Raw genomic sequence first — 14,391 nt, forward strand, 5'->3', positions numbered from 1 at the left:
ACCACATGAGACTGATTATGGGGTTGTTTACTCTGTTTCCCCTTAAAAATACTGCCTCCAACACCTTAGTGCCTTGATTTTTAATGGAGAATTCTGTGGAGAGAAAACACCCCTTTCTAAGTCTAGGATTTTATGGCTAAAAGCTAGGATGATTTATGTACGGAATCTTTCATTAGGTAAAAAAAAAAGTTTCAGTAAGACCTCAGAAAACAAGTTTTCATCTAGGTATGCTTTAAGGGGATTTATCTTATTGTCACAACAATTGAGACAAAGTTAACATTCTAAGGATGTGTCAGTCAACAGTAAAATTACCTTTATACACGAGAGTCAACCTGAATATGGGCCAAAACCCACTAAAAGGAATTATGTCTTATTTATTTTTTAAAAGTTTATTGATTTATTTGAGGGGGGAAGGGCACTGAGAGAGAGAGAAAGAGAGAGAGAGAGAGAATCCCAAGAAGGCTCTGCACTGTCAGCACAGAGCCTGACACATGGCTTGGAACTCACAAACTGTGAGATCATGACCTACGCGAAATCAAGAGTCGGATGCTCAAATGACTGAGGCACCCAAGCACCCTAGGAATTGTTTTAAAAATAGGTGGCCAGGGGGCACCTGGGTGGCTCAGTTGGTTGAGGGTCTGACTCTTGATTTCGGCTCAGGTCATGACCTCACGGTTTGATAGTTTGAGCCCCACATCAGACTCTATGCTGAAAGTGTGGAGCTGCTTGGGATTCTCTCTTCCTCTCTTTGCCCCTCCCCTACTCACTCTCTCTCTCTCTTTCAAAATACATAAAATAAACTTAAAAAAAAAAAAAAAGTGGCCAGATACCCATTTCAATAGACTGACCAAAACTCAAGTTAAAAAAAAATGGCAAGAATGATATAAGAGTTCAAAAGATAAAACATTATTCCCGGTTGCCTACATTGCCTTACTTAAGCACTCGGATTTGTAAACTCCCGGTCAAGACACTGTGATATCATCTCATCCAAACATTCTGAACCGTGGAGACACATGTGTTTGAGTGAATTATTTCTAGCCCACAATCCGCTGCCCACTCCTGGGTTTTTGACAGTCTTAATCATTAAGGTATCTGTGTGGAGATATGGAAATGTCTAGATCGCAAAGGGTCGGAGTACAGAGTTCATGGTGGGGAGGGCGCACCTCCCCCCAACTTCTTGCTCATTCTACTGTCACTAATCGGATGCAATGATATTAATGGCCCAGTAATTGGGAGTCTGCAGCACTGAAGTGGAAAACATCCATCTGAGGCAGAGTTCATCTCTGGGTGGTAAGACTTCACTAGTGACTGAATTAATGTTTGCTGACAGTTTAGAATATAGCCCTGCGGATGAGAGAATGTGCCCCTCTCCATGGCACACGCGTTGAGATGGACGTGACGTTATTTGCTTTGACCATCTAGAGACCGCTGGTAACCCCAATAAAGTGCCCTGTCTGAATCTGCCCTACACCTGAACCTTATTCCATTCAGGGGACACGTTCTATACTCTGGGAATCCAGAGCAATTTTCCACATGTTTGCTTCAATAAAAGAATACCTTCGTCTCTTGGTTCAACATCAGGAACAATGAGACTAGGCTACTTCACTGATGCAAAAAGCTGTTTTCAAAGCAGAGCTGTTGTTAGTAACACACAGCCTGGCTCCCTCCGTAATGTAATCGATTATGTTTCTTCCAGAGGTGCTGCACACCCACCCATCCACCCACCCTCCGTCCATCCGTCCATCCATCCACACTGCAGCATTTGTACTTGGCTAAGGAAATTTAAAGTCTCATTGCCTCTATTTGTATATTTGAGAAATTAAAAAATTTTGTAATTTTACTATTTAGCAACTTTCCATTGAGGGGCACAGCGGCACAGTCTGATTTGATTAACAAACGGAACTGACGGGGCGCCTGGGTGGCTCAGTTGGTTAAGCGTCCCCCTCTTGATTTTGGCTCAGGTCATGGTCTCACGGTCTGTGGGATCGAGCCCCGTGTCGGGCTCTGTGCTGACAGCACAGAACCTGCTCGGGGCTCTCTCTCTCCCCCTCTCTGACCCTACCGTACTCAACGTGCATGCACTTGTGCTCTCAAAAGAAATAAACTTCTTAAAGAAAAGGAATGGAGTTGATTAAAAGATCTACAAACAAAGAGGCCATGTGGAAGAATTGACACTCTGTTATTGCAGCCGCCTTTTCTCATTGGCCCTTTTTCCTTTCCTACTGCTCATGGGATGGTCTTTGTTCAACTCTGGGGCCTATGATGGAAGTTAGTTCTAGTCACACCACAGACCACAAGGCACAGGCTCTACACGTTTCAACCAGCACAGAGATCGTTCGGTATCTGGATCGTGTGAGCTTCTTGGTACCGCTATGTGCCGTGTGCACACATGCCCTCTCTCTACTGTCCCTGTGTATGTGGCGTGCACACAGGCATAGCTCTTTACAGTGTGTGTGATGGCACGCATACGTGTAAGACCTTTCCTCTCACTAGGCGAGAGACCCAGGAGCACCGTCACGGACCAATGACGCTGGTCTAAGGCCCCCCAGCCCTGGTCTGAGTTTGGACTCTGGCATTTCATGGCCTTGGGAACTGCCCACACCGTTGAGGAAGTACTCATACTTTCCAACCTCTGGTTTTCTCATGGCGATAAACATTTCTCTGCCGCGTTGTTTCTGAGACTGCAAAGTGACAGAGTATGTGAAGCCACAACGCTTTCCTTTATGCGACCAAACACCTGGCCAGGGATCTCAGAATTCGGGGAACAATTGCACGACTCATAAGAACTGCACAGGTTTTCTCAAAGTGATTTTTTTTTTTTTTAATGCCTGTCTATGCCTCTTGGCTATTTTTAAAAGTGCTTTAGTTTGCTTTAAATTTTGATCTTCAAGGTGAATATTTAAAGGCTACTAAGAAACTCGTTCTCTCTCATGCTTATATTAGGTCTCCAGTATTACTCAGTTATTTATAAGGCTAAGTGAACTTTCAAAAAGCTATAAATACAGGTGTTAGATATTAACATGCATTTTATGAAACTGTAAAGGCAGTTTTATTCTGAGCGATTCCTAAAGAATTCCACTTTTCACATGGAATCTTCTCATCTGCTCTTGTTCTGCTTATTTTGCACATGAGGTTTCTCAGCGTCTACCACCCCCCCAACCCCCACCCCCTTCAACGCCTTCCCATTGCTTTAAGACTCGGTTGTCTTTTCCTTTCCTTAGTGGTTTTTGGGGGTAAGGAATAGTGTTCACAGGACTCTCTCCGTCTAGCTTAAATGAGATAACCTGTCACGCCTGCCCAGGTGACACCATTGGATGTGAATGGAGTCCCATTCCATGCTAGCCCTGTCCTTCTGCACCCTGGGGGATCCATCGGGATAATTATCCCAACGGCCATGACTCCATCAGGCCCATGAGCCCAAAGTTTCTCAGCACAATGTCCAGTTAAGCAGAAGCTGAGATTTTATTCCTCAAGTGCAAAGAATGTGAGCTTTGTTCGTCTGAAATCCAATAAGGAGTCTTACTGATACATTCTGGAAGAGCCTTCGGTACAGTCAGAAGACGATTTCACATTATGTTAAAAAATAACAGAAACAACACTTCTAATTATCAGGCTAATGAAATACCTTTCCCAGCCTGTCTCAGTGACAAGGCAGCCCTGACACCCTTCTCTCTAGGAGGATATTTATAACACGTTAGAATGTTGCCGAAATTACCAATAAAAACACAGCGTTTCCTTTGTGTGGCAGGGAACTGAGACAAAGCCCTGGCAAGGTTGGGGAAATGCAAGTAGAGAAACGATTTCATGGACAGAACAGTCTTCCCGCTCTGTTTCTTCTGGGTCTTACAGAGGATCTGCTAACAAGCTCAGGCAATTCCACCAACAGAAAGATACAGAAACGCATGTTTCTAAAGAAAGGAAGCCCAGAGACAAAAGAACTTTTATGACACTCCAACAAGACGAAGAGAAGAGATCTTATAATTAAGTTACGCAGCATTCCTGAAACTTGTAAACTCTCTGGAGTTTCATTTTATGGATGGTTTGCAAATAACTTATACTTTGCTAGCACATCTTCCCCGCCCGCTAGCTTGCAGGAAAGCCTGGCTTCGCCCTTGGGCTCCTGCCTCACACACTCTGCTCCAAGGGGACCCCATGGGTTGTACTTACTGGGAGACAACCTTGGAAATGAGCACTTTATATAGATCATGCATTTCAATTCCTGTGACCCTGCGCAGGCAGATACAGTCAGCATCCCCAGTGCACAGATGAAGAGATTGGGGCAGAGGCTGGTTAAGTTACCCGCTGAAGGGCATTCAAGAACCCACATCTGTCTGACTCCAGACGCACACCCACCAAGCTGATCTGTCGCTCTATGTGGCATGTGTAGATAATCCTCCAGACACCCAAGGGTCTGATGGATAGTCTATTACAAAGATGACAGTTGTAGGGGTGCCTGGGTGGCTCAGTCGGTTGGCCGTCCAACTTCGGCTCAGGTCATGATCTCACAGTTTGTGGGTTCGAGCCCCGCATCGGGCTCTGTGCTGACGGCTCAGAGCGTGGAGCCTACTTCGGATTCTGTGTCTCCCCCTCTCTCTGCCCGTCCCCTGCTCATGCTCTGTGTCTCTCTCTCAATAATAAATAAACATTTAAAAAAAATTAAAAAAAACAAAAACAAAAAACAAAGATGACAGTTGTAGGTTAGAAATAAACGTGTTTAAATGCTGGAATTTGGCAATTATATACAAGGTATAAAGATAAATCCTCACCCCAAAGTCAGGGGCTTGAGTGACAGGCTGATACGATCATGTCACTAAACTTGATGGAAGCATAGCTTTTGCTACGTTTATCATATAAAATAATTCATGAAAGAAAACCCATAATCATTTTACACAGACCACACATTCTCACAGAGCTGAAAAGAAATCTACATGTACAAGGATATTCGAAAGTTCCCACAACTTTTGTGCTGGCGAAAGGTTACGACACACCCAGTATATTTTAGTGTCAGCTGCGAGACCTACTATTCCCCGAAATAAAGAAGTATGTCGAAAACCCAAAGGGAAAACAAACCCAAAAGGAAGACAAATATAATGAATATAAATACAAATGTAGTAAATGCAGGAAATGGAATCTGCTGTTCCCCTGCTTTGATTTCTTTAAGGATAGTATTCTGTTATATTTGTATGTAAGCATTTTGATTTATTTTGCAATTTTGCTCAGAAGTGAAGTCTATGCCTAAAAAATAGCAAGCAAAGCTGACTGTGGAGCCTTCCAATTTTATATGCTCTGATTAAAAAAAAAAAAAATTGCTTTAGAGAACTAAACCAATGGCCTAGGAAATGGTGACTCCTTCAGACTTGTCTACTGCTCCCTAAGGAAGACCTTCCCAAGGCAAAGAAAGGGAGAGGCAGCTTTGGGAAGGACCGCTGTGAGTGCGGCAGGGTGGACGTTAAAGAACAACCTTTGATCAAACCATCGTTGGAAATGACGACTTTCAGACTATTCCACAAGTCCAAATCTTGGCTACGGATGTGAAGTAAAACATCGTGAAAGTTACATAAGGCTAAACTGGGGCAGGGGTGGGGGTGGGGGGGCTCGCACACGTGGTCTTTGTCACACGGCTCTGCTGCGGCCACTGTTCACTTAAAAAGTATTAACACAGCGGCACTCACTCGTCATTCATGTCTGACTCACATAATTTTGGAGGTGGGGTGAGAACCTCTTTGTAGGTATTTTGCAAGGTCCTGTGCTGAGCCTGGATAACCAACCTGTGGAACCTTCGTGAAGTCGGATGTGGCCTAGGGCCAGAAAACTGCTGACTCATTCGGCTCTGGGTTGTCGTCTCTAAAAAGAAATTGGAAGCCAAGCACAGAGAGTATCTACAAGAAAAGTCTAGAACACAAATATGGATGAAGGCTCAGAATACAGTTAGGGAGGTTTTCCTTCTGCATTAATTGGACTGTTTACCAACAAGATAGAGCTTCCCTTAAAAATGCACACTTGAGAACAGATGGTTATTTCACAAACTTTAAAAAATTTTAAAGGCAAAATAAAAGTAACTATAGGTTACACAAAATAATGCGTACTATGCTTTTAAGGCAATTGAGACTCGGAATGTAATTGGGGTGCCTGGGGGGTTTGGTCGGTGACGGGGGTCCAACTTCAGCTCAGGCCATGATCTCTCAGTTTTTGAGTTTGAGCCCTATGTCAGGATCTGTGCTGACGGTTTCGAGCCTGGAGCCTGCTTCGGATTCTGTGTCTCCCTTTCTCCCCTCCCCCATTTGTGGTCTCTCTCTCTCTCTCTCTCTCAAATTGAATAAAACATCAAAAAAAAAAATATGAATGTGATAAAGAATAGGGGGCTTTTTCAGACCAAGTGGCAATAACACCCCCCTTTTGAGTCATTTAAGATTAGGAGATTTTTTGATGCAAATTAGGCCCAAGGCTAATTACTGAAATAGGTCACTTGAAAAAGTCAATTCTAAACATTTAGAAAACCCACATATATCATTTTGCCACATGTCAAAGCAAATAATCATCTATGAGAAGAACTAATGAGGAAGCGTATCATTTTGTCACTTCCTAAGGGAATTTAGTGGATACTTGGTAGGTTTAAAAATACACATCCAATTAAGAATTAATATTTACTTCTAAAACTCCAAAGGGTGGTGACTACATTCTATATCCGGTAACACTGTAAATCAAATTAAGTGTCTTTAAAGAATTCATAGCAGATCCCGTCCATTTCCGTTGGAGGAAAGACACGTGGACAAGAGACCCTACCCTGGATGTGTGTTTCCAGCCCTAAGATGGTTTGGAACTGCAGCCCTCCATCATGGGCCATAACAACAACAATAAAGGAACATTCTAGAAAGCAAATCAAAATTCAAAGAAATAAAGGGACTTTCTCCTTAAGCACAGGCGGCAGGCAGGACTGGAACCCAGGTCTCTGGGCTGCTGGTCCAGTGCTCCTGGAATCAGTTTACCTAGGGAATTAGCCAACACCTCAGGACCCCACGGGCAATATGGACTCGTCCCCTCTGCGGTAACTCGACTCCCAACTATCCCTTTCCTTTTTCCTTCCCCTGAAAAGGAACCACACACAACGGTGATGGTGTTAACACTACTACTCTTACTTATGAAGGTTCTGAGACGCTAAGATTTGGAGCTGAACACACTGTCCACATGACAGCATCCTCCACGCCAACATTATTCACTGTCTCAAAGTGAACCGATGACCTGAAGTGTCAAAAATACATTTGTAAAGCTGAGTACTTTCCAGCCTGCTATCTTGACTGGTGCTATTTTAAGTCGAGTGGGACTCCTGGGTGTGTGTGAGTGATCGTTGGAGGTGGAAATCAGTGACTTCTAAAAATCCTGAAATTCTTGAAGAAGCCATGGAAAGTCAGCACGAACTTTTTAAACTATTTTAAAATGTGTGCCTCTCGTCTCTCACCTTCTTTCCTGGGAAAGCTGTCTATCCATGACCTCTGCTGTGGGGGTGGGATAAGAAATGAGCTTCTGGCTTTTCCCAAGTCTCTGCAGTGCCTTTCTGTGTGTGCGACTCGACAGGAGTCCCTCAGCTGCCTAGTGAGGGACAGCCCCCCAGGTTGGCCTCTCAGCCCCGGGCCCTTTCCCCAGGACCCCCAACAACCACCCAGTGCCAGTGCTCAAACAGCCTCTCACCGGTTCCCACTGGAAACCCTTCACTCTATTTTAAGAAAGATTCTTTTATCCCAGGCTACCACGTGGTTTTATACAGCGAAACTTAACTCTGAGGCGAGTCCTGGAGGCCAGCGTAGCTCGGCTACCTGTTACTGAAGTTAATGATGAATTTTTATCAAAAGAAAAACAGTAAGAGATACCATGGTTGCATAGATTAATAGTATAATTTTAAATTAAACTGTGCTTCTAATGTTTGTTTGAGAGAGAGAGAGAGAGAGAGAGAGAGAGAGAGTAAGCAAACATGAGCAGGGAAGGGTCAGAGACAGAGGGAGACACAGAATCCGAAGCAAGCTCCAGGCTCTGAACGGTCAGCACAGAGCCCAACGCAGGGCTTCAACTCACAAACTGTGAGATCATGACCTGAGCCCCCAGGAGCCCCTAGACTGCTTCTAAATACACACCTGTCATGTGCTGATGCCAATACCAAGCACACAGTGTTTGTGTTCCCGCCTCAGACCTCAGACTGAAGGCTAAATCCCACCATGTGTGCTGAAATCCCACCTGTGCTCAGGGGGGGATGCAGAATGTACAGAGCCATCTTTATGAAGTCATCATTGAAAATAAGGGGGCAAAATCTGGGTCTGTTGGCTTATCTCCATGGAAGAGCCAGCTCATGGACTTGGGCCGCACACATAGTTCTAGTAACAACACAGGAGCAGTGGGCACTCGATGGTGCCCCCTCTCAGGCATTGCACCTGCCCTCTCCCACCTCCTCTGGGCACCAGCCTTCTGTGTGAATTCATCTGAGGTCAGTTTCGGTTCCCTGCACTAAAACATTAGGGTCCTTGGTAAACAGTCTTTAAAAGTATTTTTTTTTTTTTAATTTTTGAAAGCTTATTTATGTATTAGTTTGAGAGAGAGAGAGAGAGAGAGAGAGAGTGCAAGTGGGGAGGGGCAGAGAGAGAGAGAGAGAAAATCTCAAGCAGGCTCCATGCTGTCAGCACAGAGCCCGATGCAGGACTTGAACTCATGAACTGTGAGATCATGACCTGAGCTGAAGTTGGACGCCTAACCAACTGAGCCACCCAGGTGACCCGTGAAAAAGTCTTTAAAATAAATAAATAAATAAATACGTAAACTGCTAGACTTCCAATAGCTCCATTTATGTTACCTAATAACTTTTATATTTTCAAAGATTTCTCTATTGTTTTGTATCATTTACCACCCCACCTGCTTGTATCTTCCATTGGAATGCTTTTATTTTCATTTTATGGTAATCATTCTTTGAAATCTATAATTTACCCCCTTTCCTTTCTTCATGGTACTTACTCTTGCTAAGCTACTCTCTGGGTGTCACATTGGCTTAAAGATAGGTTTTTAGTCTCTAGTGTTTCAGGTTTGCACAAAGGACAGGATAATTAGACGGCTATGACCATCTTCATTTTAATAACTAACGTGGTAAAAACTAGTGTACTCTTGAGTACCAAGTAAGTCAGGGAGTTACTGATTTTGCACACTAAAGAGTGGCCGGCAGGTTGAGAAAGCCAGTTTCAATGAGATCGAGAGAAGACGGTGGGCGTGCCCAGCGGAGAGCAGTTCTGCATTCCCTGACAGACTGAAGCCGTGGTAACAAGCGAGCAGACGTGGGACCCAGCTCTGAGCAGAGCTTTAAACCAAAGAAATTAAGAAAAACATATTTCATTGTTTGAGTTATGTAACCAGCTAACCTCAGTCACCCAGATTGCACTCTTGACAAAATCCTGGGCCAGGAACAATCCTGCCTTTGTGCCAACATGCAATCTGCCCCTAGGGGGCATGTGTTTGGATGTGTGCCTCCTAGGCCTTCACAGCTTCATGAAGGGAATGCTAGTTCAGATGCGACCCAAAGGATACACAGTATGTTTCCTGAAACAATGTGTCATTTTACTATGTAGATAGAAAAAACCAAACCAAAACAAAACTAATTCATTGAAGAAACCCAAGTTTTTGTCTTATTCTTCTAATTGTGGTTTGCCTAAAACACCCTTCCTTCGAATCTGGGAGTCCCATGCGGAAAGGGTACCATCATCCCACCCTGTTTATTGTTGAATCCCTAGTGCTATGCAGTTTCTGGTGCAGAGTAAATACTAAATGCATGAATGAACAGATGAATGGATGGATGGATGGTTGGATGGATGGATGGATGGATGGATGGATGGATGGGTGGATGAAGAGAAAAGTCATTGCACAAGATTTACCTATCAGATCTCACCAATGGTCCTTAAAAATGTTTTTGTCAGTAGAGATGCTGAGAATATTCATATATATCCATTTATTTCAATACTCTAAAAAGGCTAGGAGGTTTTTTCCTCTTTGGGTATTTATATTATCGAGTACTATGAGTATAGAGTCCCTCATTCAATTAAGGTTTCTTTAAAAATGGACAATTTTCAGCAAAGATTCTCACCAAATTATTTGCCATAATAACACTTAAAAAAATTGATACAAACCTATTTAGCTTATCCTATATTCTGTAAAATAAATGAATACAATTATACTTACATATAATGTAATAATCTCTGTTCTTCTGAAATTCTAGACCCCAGAGGTTAGGGCTGAACTCTTGAAACTTGATGGTGAATTTTACATCTTGGTCTGGTCTGGCACAGTTGAGAAGAGGGGTATTTTCCTTCTTAATAGTACATCGATCTGCTTGCTCTTTATCAACCATATAAACTTTATAATATTCATACTGGCCAACAGTTTTAGAGTCCACTTTGGGGCAAATAATATCCAATTTGTCTCCTATCTGTGGGTATAGTACCAGTCCTTGTCCAGGTAGAAATCTAAAAGCATTAAAAAGAAAAAAAAAAAGCCACTGAGTTGATAAACATGAACAGTATTCACAATAATTACAATACAGCCACGCAAGGCCAGTAATTCCAAAGCATACTTTTATAAATCCACGTTTGTATTCATCCAAAGTATCTTAGTGCAGATCATCACGGGGTGAATGTATTTAGGAACCAAGCTTTAAAGAAAAACAGTCAAAAAGAAACCACTCTCCTTACTCCCGAGTAGGATCAGTCAACCTCCTGACACTTCTTTTTACCACATCCTCACTTGTAATATTTCAGGACTCCTTTGTATAACTTCACAATAACTTTTCCTCGGTGGTGAGTCACACCTTCACACCTGTTTGTTATTTTTTAAACCATCGGCAGCTTTAGTTTATTGGGCATGCCACAGAAAGATGGCAGGGATTCCAGGGAACAGTGGGTGCACTCACACTCTGTTGTCCTGTTAGTTTCCATTTGCTGTTGATGTTAATTAACAGACAAGTTTCATCAAGAATGTTTCAAATTACTTATCGTAATTAGTGAGCCACTGATCAAACAATGGGGTTTTTATTACACCGAACAAAAGAACTGTCTTACAAACCCATAAAAGATAACCAGAAGTAATTCCCTCGAGTATTGATTCAGCTGCAAGATGAAGAGTCCCCAAATTACAAGGACAGCCACTACGGTCCCTGCTTCACAGACCTTTTTTTCTGCCTTGAGATGTATTTGCTCCAATTAATTCTTAGAAGCAAATCTTCAGAACTAAGATGACTGAGACAATATCCCCCTGGTGCTTACAGCTGAAAGCTTGCAGCTTCTCTCCTCTTTTCTCCCTCTTGCTTGCCATGCTGCTGAAAGATCTTTCTTAATGGGGAGTTTCTCTGAGAAGCGGACACAAGAGCTTTCTAACGAACATCCACCTACAAGTGCTAACACTAACAACACACTTAGAAACCCCATCTCGTTCCTCCCTCCAAGCAGCCAAGCCTGTAGGCTCATTAAAATACTCAAGCCCAAGAACAAAGCATCATGTCTGAATCCTTCCAATCCAACCCTTTATTTAACCAGGGAAGCCCACCAGCCATGACAATGAATGGGTCATAATTCACAGAAAGAGAGAGAGAGCGAGCGCATGCATACCTGGATGATGAGGCACCCCAATTTCAAATACACAGTGAGGATACAGGTTAGGATTTATGCTAATGAATGGTATTAATTTTTCTGAAAAGCACATGAGGTTGTTATGAAGCATCAAAGAACATAAAGAAATTGTGGTACAGATTTATATTAAAAACCAATACTCTTTATGGCAGGAAAAACGCACGCTGCACACAGTTTATCACCTTCCTCGGGAATGTGTTATTTACAATCCCGAAGAGAGTGTGTGTGGTTCCTCCTCCCTTTCTTTCCCCCAGATTCCTTTAGCAAGGACATGGCATTCATAGAAAGAGAGAAAGAAAGAGAATCTAACAAAATCTTTCTCAAAATGAGTATTTTTTAGAACAATGACAAACTTCAAACAACCATGTGTGCACCTTGAAGAATTTCTACAACTTCTGACAAATGAGGGTCACCACTAGTCAAGAGCCTCTCTGTGACTTTTTTTGGCCATTTGTACGGTTTTCTGGGAAGATGCTTTGAAAATTCAAGTCCCAGGCTATTGCCCCCGCCTCCTAAGTGCCAGTGTGCTCTCTTCTCGGCAATTCTGTCTTTCTTGTGGGTAAAACACAACTCTGGGTTCTGGGGGGCGGACTGAAGGGCTGAACCAGAATTTACTCCTGCCCCTCACAGCGATTCTCATGTGTTTTTGTGGTCACGCAGTGGGGGCAGGATGCCTGGCAGTCGGTACGAACGAAATGTGCTCGCCTTCCTGACACATCCTTTTCCTCCTCTTTTATTCCTTGACCTTCTTAGGAAATATTCTCTGCGTCCAAGAACCAGGGGCCAATTTCTGCCTGGGGGTGCCCACCGCACTCCAAACTTTTTCTGTCCTAGGTCTGCTCCTCGGGGAGCTGGCAGAGAGAGAGAGCAGCACATGTTAGCTGTGTTAGAAGTATTCCTAAACCACAGCTAAGGCCTGCAGCCTGCAGGCCTGGGTCTGCCTCCTCTCAAAGCACTGGTCTTCACCATCAGCTGTGACCTGGGACCATCTCCCCAGGGACTCACCCGGGCTTTAGAGACCAGGATCCTTCTCGGCCAGATGGACCCACCTTCTTGTGCATCCAGTCAATTACCTCAAGGAAATGTGTTGGCTCTGCCCCCTCCCCCCCAGCCTCGGATCATGGCCACTTATCAGAACTTGCCCGCATCACACCCCGTATGTCACTAAGCTCTCTCTTCATTCAAAATGCTCCCTAGATTGTGTATCCTTCATGAGAGGGCTTTTTTTTTTTTTTTTTTCCTGGCTTCACTAAAGAATCACTGCAGATTTCCTCCCCACCATGTAAGTAACTGCTTATGATGGTCTCTTCACACTCCCCAAACACGAGTTCCAGCTTGGGCTGTGGCTGACGGGCCGAGGCCACGAACCTACGACACACAGGCCGGTCTGGCTGTGAGGACCAGCATGTTTTAGACTGTATTGTCAGAAGGCACAAATCACCTAGAAACTGGAAACTGTCAGTGATGAGGGAGTGACGTACGGGGAGGGTTAAGCCATGGGATGGCCTGGCAAAATGAAAGAGAAGGGCAGAAATCTCGAATTTCAATAAGCCTATCTGATATGCTCATAAAAACTAAATCCCGATGAAGCACCCTACTGCAAACACTTTGCAAAGTGTCTGTTTGCTTTTCAGAACATACTGTGGCAAAAAGTAAGGCGACGATTTGATCCTTTTCCCTTTCAAGAATCCCTTAAACAAAAAAAAAAAAAAGGAAAATAGAAAAATCCCTTAAAGAAAAAAAAAAAAAAAGAATCCTTTAAAGGCCCAGCACTTCAGTGTTTTAAAGGTATACTTATTATATATATATATATACATATATATGTATATATATATGTGTGTATATATATATATATGTATATATATACACACACACATAATATATATTTGCACGTAAACTGGTTTATATAACATGATTTATATATAATATAGTGTATGTAACATAAAAATATATAATGTATATAAATACACGCATACATATAAACTGGTTAGCACACCAGTCATCCAACTGATGAGACTATGGTTTCTCAGTGGAAACTGAGAGCCTGAATCATACATTTCTTGCCTACATTACCCACTGCGCACCGTCAAACCTCAGAAGCTCCTTTGCTTCCCAGGAACCCTCAGTTTCTAAGGCAACACGAGAGCAAAAAGAGAGTCAAGTGAGTGTAACAACTAAAGCAACCTATTTTGTGCCAGATGCGCCGAGCGACAAAAGTGTAAGGCTCTCCTCACCAGCAGGGCACAGTCTAGCTCCCTGAGGGCAGGCAGGTCCCGTGTGTCTGAATACTGAATGCCCGAGGGCCACATATGGTAAATGCTCAATAAATTATGTATTCATCGACAAAATACGTAAGAACTAGTGGAAGCTAAGAAAATGCACAAAGAAGTTCAAGTCCAATTACGTGCCATTGTCTATTTGTGGATCACAGGCATGGAAGAATTCTGTAGACAGGACCCCTGGGTGTTGGGACAGGGATGGACTGAGATGAGAGCAGGGATGGGATTTCCAAGACCTCACTCCAGGCCTGGCAGTCTTTCTGGAGAGCACGGAGCAGTGCAGACTGAGCTTGTGATCCATTCTTTCTGGGAGGATCTGTCAGCATGGCAGTCTTGTACAATCCCTTCCCATCTAAAATGCAGGGCACTTAGCCCCTCCAGAGTCACTAACAACAAAAACACCGCTGCTTTGGAGAACTTATTCTCGGCTACGCACCGATCAAAGCCCTTTACATCACATTATC

General features: G+C 43.3%; 1 protein-coding gene across 1 annotated transcript in view; it reads right to left on the minus strand.

Moving 5' to 3' along the window:
* Positions 1-14,391, minus strand: part of EFNB2 (ephrin B2) — a 45,896-nt gene that overhangs the window by 12,648 nt on the left and 18,857 nt on the right. Inside the window, exon 2 of the mRNA XM_049647199.1 lies at positions 10,207-10,490. Coding sequence (XP_049503156.1) covers positions 10,207-10,490 — 284 coding nt within the window. The remainder of the gene's footprint in view (positions 1-10,206; positions 10,491-14,391) is intronic.

The sequence above is a fragment of the Panthera uncia genome, assembly GCF_023721935.1.
Source record: "Panthera uncia isolate 11264 chromosome A1 unlocalized genomic scaffold, Puncia_PCG_1.0 HiC_scaffold_16, whole genome shotgun sequence".
Classification (NCBI taxonomy): domain Eukaryota; kingdom Metazoa; phylum Chordata; class Mammalia; order Carnivora; family Felidae; genus Panthera; species Panthera uncia.